Source organism: Cottoperca gobio, chromosome 24 (genome assembly GCF_900634415.1).
Source record: "Cottoperca gobio chromosome 24, fCotGob3.1, whole genome shotgun sequence".
Classification (NCBI taxonomy): Eukaryota; Metazoa; Chordata; class Actinopteri; order Perciformes; family Bovichtidae; genus Cottoperca; species Cottoperca gobio.
The window spans coordinates 11,682,828-11,693,390 of NC_041378.1; the positions used below are offsets into that span (position 1 = coordinate 11,682,828).

A 10,563-nucleotide genomic window follows, 5' to 3' on the forward strand; every position below is an offset into this window, starting at 1 on the left:
CTGGTCCTTTAAGGTGCAGCAGTTAGAACAGTTGTGCTAACATCAAAACCATTGCTAGCTAGCAGTTTTGTTTAGCAACATGGTGAAGTAGGTAAAAAAATAAGTTTTCCATAGAGCCCTTAAAATTAAATCTCACTGTTAATGCAATCTTGCTCAACGTTAACGCCACACACGCCACATTCGACATAAAACAGGTTGCTGAATTTCAACCAGCTAACGTTAACATCTTCACCGCGGTAAAAACACAAATTAGCTAACCACTAGTTTGTCTTTTTTGTTAACTCGCTAATCTCTTCATACCGTTAGCGCAAGTCAGCTAAGGTTAGCTAGGTGCAAGATACGATTGTTGGTCGACATCATGCCGCAGGGTAACTGATCATAAGAATATCCATACCAAAACAATTTTCTTTACTAAAAATGACATTGTAATACATCCCTGTCCACTTTGTACACCAACACCAGGATTGAAATGTAATATCAAGTGGAAGCCAGTGGAGGAAGCGCAGGAGGAGGTTGTAGTGTCTGTTCTTATTTTAACCCTCTTACCAATTTAAACAAAAGCGGATTACATTGGCTTTTATCAATTGTACTCCTCAGTCTACAACTGTAGAAAAAGTAGAGAATACATGTTAGATGGCCAAAGTATACAGTGCATGTTCAGTCAACGTGGACTCAAAGACAAATCTGTTCCCCTTTCTAATGGAAATCCAGATTAAAGAACAAAAATAATAAAAATAAAAATAGAAGGTGTTAGTGAGGTGGGAAAGGGAAGCACCAAGAGAGTAGATGTAGTACGTTTAGCTAACGGGCTCACTGTAATCTCATAATGAACTTCTACGTGTGGGAAAAGTGGAAAGAAAAGAGGACAAGCTAAAAAAGAAAGGCAGAGTGGGGTAGGACAGAGGAAGGGAATGATGTGAGCGGAAAGCAGGTGGCCACAGATCAAAGGATGTGTTAACCAAGTCCGTTTATTGATTTTCAAAAGAAATCTTGTTTTCATTTATTATTATGTTTCTGAGTATAAAAAGGGATGTATGGACATTCAGCTCACTCACAAAAACACACACACATTTGCTTCCATATTTGGCGATCGTTTTGGCGACCCCAACAAAGGGGTCTGTCTGAAATCCCCTCGTCAATCCTCTGATGTCGTCACACAGAGGAAACCAAAGTGTCATCCACTTGATAAGTCAGAGGTCAGGTAAGTAGAAGCATCACGGTAAGCATCTCCAGCAGTAAGCCTGACATTGAGCCTGTTGGTGAATGGGGAAAGTGCAGAGTGTGACTGGCTTCTCTGTCAAACTACAGAGCTACTGGCAATGTTGAGGCAAAATGGTCTATAACTGAACAAAGTTTCAGTTTTCACATTGCACTAAAATGATGTTTGATTATCACACACTTATAGACATTAGTAGCGGCAGAAGTGAAAAACGCTCCACTTCAATGAATAAACAAATGCCTAAAATTAGTTCTAGTAAATTTGACCTAAATGCCGTATTGTTCAATGACATAGTATGCATGTGATATATATGCATTTATCACTTAAATTAAAAGGTTGCTTATCACAAACATTACTTTTTACAATATGCTTCCGTCAATGTTTTATTGTGGTAATAATACCTCAAAGGGGCAAAAGCATGGCATTATCTTGCAATATACAGTATATGCATGAGTCTCTATTCATGCTTGTTTGTGTCTGTGTGAATTTGTGTGTCACTGCATATACAGGGTAATCTGCGGTAAGCTGGTTTATGGGCTCGTCTGCAATGACGCAGATATCCGCGCCAAGCTCTGCACTGATGGATTCTTCCTGACAACTAACCTGCATAGACTACTCTATACTACTCTATCTAGACTACTCCTATACCCTACAGGCTGACAGACAGCTTAAATCCTACATATCAGAGGTGGTTTTTGCAGAAATGCACCTAATGCAGATACTTTATAATTGTTAATAATACACTTTAATATAAATGCACTTGCACAAGTATGTAAAATAAACTCCTAATTGGTGCACATAAATGCCTGAAGGGCCAAATGATAGGGGGTGAAAAAAAGAACCTAGACGGAGTTGGGTGTATATGCATTCCCTGCCTCACCTGTGAATGATCAGACACCTGAGAAAGTGTCATATAAGAGTAGAATTATTTACATTTGTGATGATGTTATCCAGAGTGAATTTCAACAGACCAACTGCTCAGTAGTGTTCATTGTGCAGCAGCCAAAGCATCCCTTGTGATGTCTGGCCATAATTGTACCAGATTAAAGTTTATCACACACATCAAATATTGGGATTGTACTTCTGAGCAAGTTTATCATGCTTGCAATTATCAAACTGAACAATGAGTTACTGAAAATACGACCAGTATCCCAATTGATGGGTGGCGTTTTGGAGTGCCGAGAAATCGATTCAAAGCTCTCTGGTCTTGTAACGCCCATTCTCCAGACACGCTTCGATCTCCAGGGTTGCAGCAACTCAAAGTAACCATGGGAAGCGGCGGCAGCTATTAGTAGGTGTGGTCTGTCAATCAAACCGACCCGCCCCAACGCTTCCCAGACGGGAAGCGCTCTGTTCACAACTTCTCCTGCAGCTGTGGAGTGGGACCTATGTGGCACCACGCAGTACCAACCAGCAACAAACGGGCAAAATGTGAAGATTAAAGCCGCCATACACCACTTTCTGAAAGTAGGAGTGCAGTGGAAAAGTGTAGGAGTCTTAAAACGAGTGCCTAAAGTTGTTGTTACGCAGCAGGGACGCGCAGCACTCAGTGCGTAAAAGTAAGTCAGAGGAGAGAAGTAACACTTCTGCGGTGGATGACACGTTTGTCTCTGCTATAAAGAAGCTGACACTGTGAGGAACAATCTTTTCGACCTTTACTGTCGATGTCTGCTTTCCAGAGTTTGTCGACAGCGCCGGAGCGGAGCGCGCAAAGGGGCAATAGGTGATGGACAGTGACTAAGCCTTACGGCTGGGAAGCTAATGAATTGAATTTCTCTGGACTGCAGACTTTATATAAGAAGTAGGACAAGCATAACACCGCCCAACTAGTTATTTCCGCCATACGTAGTGACTCGTTGTCGTTCAGCATCTTGCTGTTATGATCAGCTCTGAACTCTCAATTATTCACAAAGTTGCAGCTGGCTGATGCCACTACTCCTGCAGGAGTGAGTGGGAAGTTTTACATCCTTCTGTCTACCTCTTCTCAACATGGACGAGAGTGTTGAGTCCGCTGCGGCAGACAGCTGCTCGGACGGGGAGAGCATCAACCTCAGCGTGCTCAACTGGGAGCAAGTGCAGCGGCTGGACACCATTCTCACAAGCTCCATCCCCATCCATGGCCGGTGGAGCTTCCCCACTCTGGAGGTGAAGCCGCGGGATATTGTCAAGGTGGTCCGGAGCCGCATGGAGGAGAAGCGGATACATGTACGTGAGGTGCGACTGAACGGCTCCGCAGCCAGCTACGTCCTGCACGAGGACAGCGGTCTGGGGTGGAAAGATCTGGACTTAATATTCTGCGCCGACCTGAAAGGAGAGATGGAGTTTCAGATTGTGAAAGATATAGTGCTGGACTCTCTTCTAGACTTCTTGCCCGAGGGGGTGAATAAAGAAAAGATCACACCAGTGACCTTAAAGGTAATATACGGAGTTATTACATGTTGATTTTGTGTCAAACTTTCAAACCTGACAGGACAGTGAACGCCTATATTTTGCATCCATTCACACTTATTTACATACTGCTGCATTTGTGTGCATGTTCTGTTTGCAAATGCATTTCAATGAAATGTAAATACATCGTACACAAACAAGATTGAGATCTGCCCTGAATACATCCAGCCTGCACAGAGACATAAGACTTCAAATAGTAAAAAGCTCAGTTTCCAATTTGAAGAGGATTCTGTCTAATCCAATTGGAGTCGGATACACATTAATAAGTCGATCTCAGTTACCTAGATACCGTTGACTACCCTGGCTACTAATGGCCCAACAGATGTGATCAGCAAAACATCCTGACTAACAGACTAAATCCAAGATTTGTATCTGCCGCAAATATCATTAATGTCCCATTGTTGAAGCCAGCTCAAACTGCTTTTTAACATGTTTTATCCAGAAGATCTCCATGTAAGACACACAGGGAAATTATTCTTAAACATCACCATGGGTACATGTGTGGTTTTCAGAAGAATAAGCTGTAAAAGGAGGAACATAGAGGAGGAGTTAGTTAGACAGAAAGGCAGTAGACCGCAGTGTGGTGGAAATAAGGAGATATATATATATATAATAAATATAAATAAAGAGAATCTGACATTCACCACTGTAGATTACTAGTTGCTCTGATTATGTTGCAGTGTTCTTTATAACTTAAGTATAGGAAACACATAGCCAAATGTTTTTATTATGGTTGATTATATATGGTTAACTATAAGCATGTGTGTTCTCTGATTTACAAGTATGGATATGGAAGTTAAATCTACCTCTGTCCATTTATATGTACGTATTAACTCCAACAATGTCTTTATTTTTTTAACTTCAGACTTAAAACTTGCACAAACGAGAGATGCATTACTTAGTTTGTGATGACAATTAATGTTTCCAATTTTGTTTTAGGAGGCCTATGTGCAAAAGATGGTGAAAGTGTGCAATGACTCAGACCGCTGGAGTCTCATCTCCCTCTCCAACAACCGTGGCAAGAACGTGGAGCTCAAGTTTGTTGACTCTCTTCGACGGCAGTTTGAGTTCAGCGTGGACTCCTTCCAGATCCGCCTGGACTCGCTTCTCCTCTTCTACGAGTGCTCGGAGCACCCCATGGCTGCCACCTTCCACCCCACGATCCTCGGAGAGAGCGTCTACGGTGACTTCCCAACCGCCCTCGATCACCTGCGCAAGCGCCTCATCTGCACCAGAAGCCCCGAGGAGATTCGAGGCGGGGGTTTGCTGAAGTACTGCCACCTGCTGGTGCGGGGTTTCCGTGCAGCCTTTGACGCTGAGATGAAACTGCTGCAGCGCTACATGTGCTCACGCTTCTTCATAGACTTTCCTGATGTGAGCGAGCAGAGGAGGAAGCTGGAGTCCTATCTGCAGAACCACTTTGTGGACCTGGAGGACAGGAAGTACGACTATCTGGCCACGCTGTACGAGGTGGTGCAGGAGAGCACAGTGTGCCTGATGGGCCACGAGAGGCGCCAGACGCTCAGCCTCATCTCGTCGCTGGCGTTGCGGGTCCTGGCCGAGCAGAATGCCATCCCCAACGCCGCCAACGTCACCTGCTTCTACCAGCCGGCTCCTTATGTCTCAGATGGCAACTTCAGCAACTATTACGTAGCACAAGTTCAGCCTATGTACCACTGTCCTCCCTCGCCTCCTCAGCAGTACATTCCTCCTCAGCACCATCCCATGTACGCCACCTGGTTGCCCTGTAACTAAACTTTGTGCACATTCATGCACTTTTGTGTAACTGGGGAAACCTTCTTGAAAAGGGACCAATGATGATCTTATAATCTCTTCCTTGAGATGGGAAAATGAGGGGGAAAAGAGAAGGAATGACATGAGACATAATTAGACAGATACAAGAAGGGAATAAAGAAAGGAGGGGGAATTAGGACAAAGAACCTGGATCCAGGCAGTGGGCCAGAGTAAGGCTTTTCCTCGGGTTAAGGTGCCTCAGCAGGAGGAGCTGAGCACACAGGGAGAGATGCCAACGAGAGAGGCTGACCCATAAGATTTAGGGTTCTTTCATCAGCGCTAAAATTGATTTGGTGACCAACAGCCCGGATACGACTGTTGTGAGTCACAGGAACTCGCATTTGAAATGATGAACATGTTTAATATCCACATCCTCTTCATATCAAAACCAAAACAGACTTGCATACAGCCGCAGAGAGTAAAAGAGGACACACATGACATGCTGATATTGATTTATGGTCAGACAACGGTGGCATGTGCACTTTGTTTGTGTGGGACTCCTTTTCACAGACAAAATGAGGAATTGGGTACTGTTTACAAATCCAAAGATCTACTTTGATACGCAACTTAATCTGAATTCTGAGACCAAAAAAAACAACAAAACAATGCATGCTTTATTTCTGTACAGGAATAATTTTAAGTGCCTAGATAAAGCCTAAAGGGAAGAGGATATTTTTGTGATTCTTTATCGTAGAGAACTGTTGAGTCGTCTTATTGATTTTTAAGGTGATAATGAATGTACTGTGGAACAGAGAGTTGACCTATGCTGAGTAAGGTCTCTTACACTTTTACAATTGATTTTGACAATGTTTAGTTCAAGAATCTGCTCTTATCTGCAGGCGTGCTAATTACCAAAGAGGAAGTAGCAATATGATCTCATCATCTATACAGAGAGGGGGGGTGGAGGTTACATCGAAAATGCTTATGAGAGTAAAGTAGATGGACGATTTTGAGAGAAATATACAGAGAAAAAGGTTTGGCAGCAAGAAAGCAAACTAGAGAGAATAAACTGCTCTTATTTGCAGTTTTATTGAAATGCAAAATAAGGTAGAACAGTGCAAAGCTTCATAACCAAAAAGCAAAACTTATGTTGAGTGTCCCTTAATTATTTTGTTCCTCCTCAAACATTTGCAAAGCCTATTCTTGGAATATTTTAAACATTGTTTACATCCATGTTTGCTTCTTCTTTACTGCCCTTTAATGCAGGAGTAGTAATCAGTGGAATAGTAGGAAATTGATCGCAGGATATAATCAGCATGGTCGCACGCTGCAAAAAAACGAGCCCTCTGGTAAAAACATTGCTCATAGAGCTACTAGTGGTCAAAAGGTCCACAGGGTAACTTAAGTTTCAAATACATATTAAACCTGACAAAAGCAGCATTGAGTTTGAAATGCATCAAATTACACTGGAAGGTTTTAATACACTTATATATGATTATATTCATTTTATATTTTCCTCTCATCAAATATATTAAAAAAAAAATTTCTTTACATAATTTGTAAGCCATTAAATAATATTTTGACATGCTGTATGCACTGTACAAATATGTTTTCATGTGTAAGAGAGAAAGAGAAAGTCTGCAAATATTTGCAGGACAAAACAAACTGTATGTTTGTCTGAGGGGTGGGGGTTGGATTGTGTGGGCAGGGATGTAGCAGCAGAGCAACTCTTGACTGAAGTGGAGTAAAAGCATACTACTGGTAGAGTCAGAGGACAAGCAAAGGAGAAAAATATTTTCAGAAAATGTGCTGCATGAAGCCTGAAAAGCTTCAACGAGGATGAAAACTCAGTGAATATTGGCCAATGTATATTTCATCTTTTCTGGGCTGTATGAGCAGCATTGAAAAACATCAAACAATGAGAAAATAATGCAAAAAATGTAGAGTGCAGATAAAAACCATCACATGGATATTTGAAGGGCAATAAGACAAGTGTTTGTGATAATCATGGAAATAACAGTTGTAACTTTTCAGCTTTACAAGTGCAAGAGACTCAAATGTCCGATCTCCTATTTTTCTATCAATCTCTGTTTTTGTACAGTTTGTATTTGGCTGAAGTAGCAGTCAGTTCAAAGCTGTGTCGTTGAGTATTTTGTGATGTGTGCAAATTTGTGTTTTTTGGCTGATAAAGAGCAGTGCAGGTGGGCACGGCGGCTATGCTACAATGCAGATTTAGCTTGTGTTCATTATATGTGTGCTCTGAACTGGGAGAGGTTTCTGTTGCTCTAAAGAGATTGTTTCACTGTGCTACGTGTTTTTAACTGCAGTCCCGTTTGGACATGAAAATAATGATCTGATAATTGTGTTAATTAAAAGCAAAAGCAAAAAGATCAACAGACAAGAGTTTTCACCCTCATCACATACACAACGTTTCACCTTATTGAACTTCAGCCGAGGTAAATAGCCCTGACATTTGGGCTTTGTGCCAAGGCTTTGACACACAGGTCAGCGCCCTGAGATGACCGCACAATCCCAGCGGGCACGACTGCTGCTGCCAGTGACAGTTAAACTGGGTTTCCCCTCCAAGAGGCTTCACAACGAGCGCCTGCCGGCATCATTGCACCGCTTGCCAGATCTCATTAGCTGTAGCAGCAGGTAGATGTCATGCATATTCACATATCTTATTACCAGCAGAGCCTTGGTCTCCAGGGACACATGGTAACTGATTGAGTAGATTGGCTCCAGGTCTGCATTACTCTAATGCCCGAAGGCCTCAGCCTCCAGATGTCACTTTCCCTGCTGACATTGAAAAAAAATATTTTCCTTCGTCTCTCTTTCATGTTTTATTTTATTTCTTCCGCCCGTCTGTCTCTTTGTTATCCTGTTTTTTTCTCTCTTCTTTATTTTCAACATTTAACTTTCTTTGCCAGACACACTGCTTTTAAGCTGCAGTGTGCATAAGTCTAATGTCACTAGCGTCACTGTGCAGCTTTGTGCCATCTTTACCCTCTGTTTTGTTTTTTTCTCACACATTTCTCTTCATCTGTGCCTGCATGGGCCTCTTGGTGAATTTAAGCAGAGAGATGAGCTATGGAAAGGAGAAGAGGGCCAATGTTATCCCCTGTTAAGAGGGAGAGAGTGGACGCTAAATATAGGCCCCCCCCCTCTCAGCCACTGTAAGGACATTAGGGCCTCTGCAGAAAGCTGATTAGCTTCCATACATAAGCACGTACTCAGTGCTCTGGTGTGGTTACTGCAGAGAGACTTACCGGCTATTGTACTGTAACACATACCTCCCCCATCTCCCGCCGTCTTTTAGGTCACTCTCGCTGGAAGGGACAAAAAAAAAAATTCAGTCCACTTCCTTATCAAGGGCTTAAAGGGAACTGAGAACAAGGGATTGAGACATTTAGTGTGTTGCACAACGAGGAAAATAGCTAACCCAATAACAGGCAGCTTAGGAAGTGTGTTACTATTGCTTTTACTGTAAGTAGTAACGTCCTGGTTTCTATCCTTGAAAGTGCACCGTTCCAGAAGAGCAATTTGAGAGTCAGATGAGAAGATTGACACCACTCGCATCGCTGTGCATTTAAATCATAGACTGTATAAAATATGGACGTAGTCTCCGTGACGTCACCCATAGGTTTCTGAAGAAGCCTTTGTCAAGAGATGAAATTGAGGGATAGCAAAGCAGACAGCAAGCGGCTAGCAATACGAGACGGCACCCAACTGTCACTCAAAGCAGCCACGCCACTAATAATGCATACATTTAAGCCTTAATATAATTAAAACTGAAAAAGCTAGTCTGTTTTGGTACAAAGGCAACACAATCTACCTACCAACCTCTCTAAAGTTCAATAATCAACACATTATATCTTGGTTGTTTAATCCGTGCATAAACCATCGTGAGACAATGACCAGTAACAATGTTGGTCACCTGGCAACTGCTCAGACTGTAGACACGTTTATATATCAGTTGGGCTTCTATGAAAATTGACGGTTAGCTTACAGTTACTGACTGCTGTACGCAAAGTATGAAGCTACGCTAAGCTAAGGTTCTATCTTCATATTTACCGTACAGACATCAAAGGGGTCAATCATCTCATCTATCACTCGGCAAGAAAGCTAAAGCGTATTTCCCAAAATATCCAACTATCGCTCTAAAACAGGGGTAGCCAACGCGGTGCCCGCGGGCACTTGGTCACAGGGACTACTGAGTCGCCCGCAGGTCGCACTAGTCACCATGGAGCACCGTCTAAAATGTGTATTTAATTGTTTTGCTGTTTGAAAAAAAATCATTAACACTTGAATTATTCTTTATTTTTAAATGATAATATTGAATGAAGAATTAAAAAAAACAAAAATGTTTTATGTATATAAGAACTCGGTCAAATCTCCGCAAGCCAAATCTCCATTTCCCTTTTCGCTGAGACAAGCTAGCGGGAGCAGCTACGATGCGGCGCTAGGTGCGTTTTCTTACGCTAAACATGGCAGAAAAGCGAAAGAAAACTAACTATTTGCACAAAGATTGGGAGGAATCATTATTTGTTACAACAGTGAAAGAAAAGTGTGTGTGTCTCATTTGCGGGGCGACGGCAAAGCGGCACATTGTGGAGAGACACTTCTGTACGTGTCACAGAAGCTAACACGCTAACTACCATGCTAACTAACTAACTACCAGCTGCAGCACTGCGGGAGCCGAGAGTTAAAGGCAGCTTTGAGTAGCAGCATCTCTTTTCACGAGGCCGGTGAACAAGTCACACAAAGCATCGGACGCTTCATTTAGAGCTGCACATAAACAAATAAAGAAGAAGAAAGACGGAGAGGTCTTGAAAGGTGCAATGATATTATTGAAAACAATGTTCTAAGACGAGAAGAAAGGCTCCGATGTGATCTCTCTCTGATGTTACAAAGTTAGTGGTTTGTACAAACAGGATATGATTTGAAGATGTGACAGTTGATGATTTCCTTAATTTTGTAATTATAAAGCGATACATTGTACTAAAATATAACAGGTGTAATTTTGAACAAAGTGCTACAAATGTTTCATTCATACAAGACTGTCAATAAAAATATTTACAAAAATATTAGAGATGTGATGACCAACTTTCAAATGTTGAAATAGATTGAGAACATAAATAAATAATGTTTAAATATATCTG

At 42.0% G+C, this 10,563-nt stretch overlaps 1 protein-coding gene and 1 long non-coding RNA gene across 2 annotated transcripts; one reads left to right on the forward strand and one right to left on the reverse strand.

Annotated features, from left to right (window-relative positions):
• Window positions 1-971: 971 nt before the first annotated feature.
• Window positions 972-9,623, reverse strand: LOC115003733 (uncharacterized). Its single transcript, XR_003831699.1, has 3 exons — window positions 9,476-9,623; window positions 8,671-8,730; window positions 972-1,253 (listed from the first exon to the last, which is right to left on the reverse strand). It is a non-coding gene; the product is annotated as an uncharacterized LOC115003733 (long non-coding RNA).
• On the forward strand, window positions 2,605-7,791 carry LOC115003732 (terminal nucleotidyltransferase 5A-like). The gene is made up of 2 exons (XM_029425630.1): window positions 2,605-3,634; window positions 4,607-7,791. Exons 1-2 carry the CDS (start codon window positions 3,209-3,211, stop codon window positions 5,420-5,422), a joined length of 1,242 nt encoding a protein of 413 aa, XP_029281490.1. The 5' UTR covers window positions 2,605-3,208; the 3' UTR covers window positions 5,423-7,791.
• Window positions 9,624-10,563: the final 940 nt, after the last annotated feature.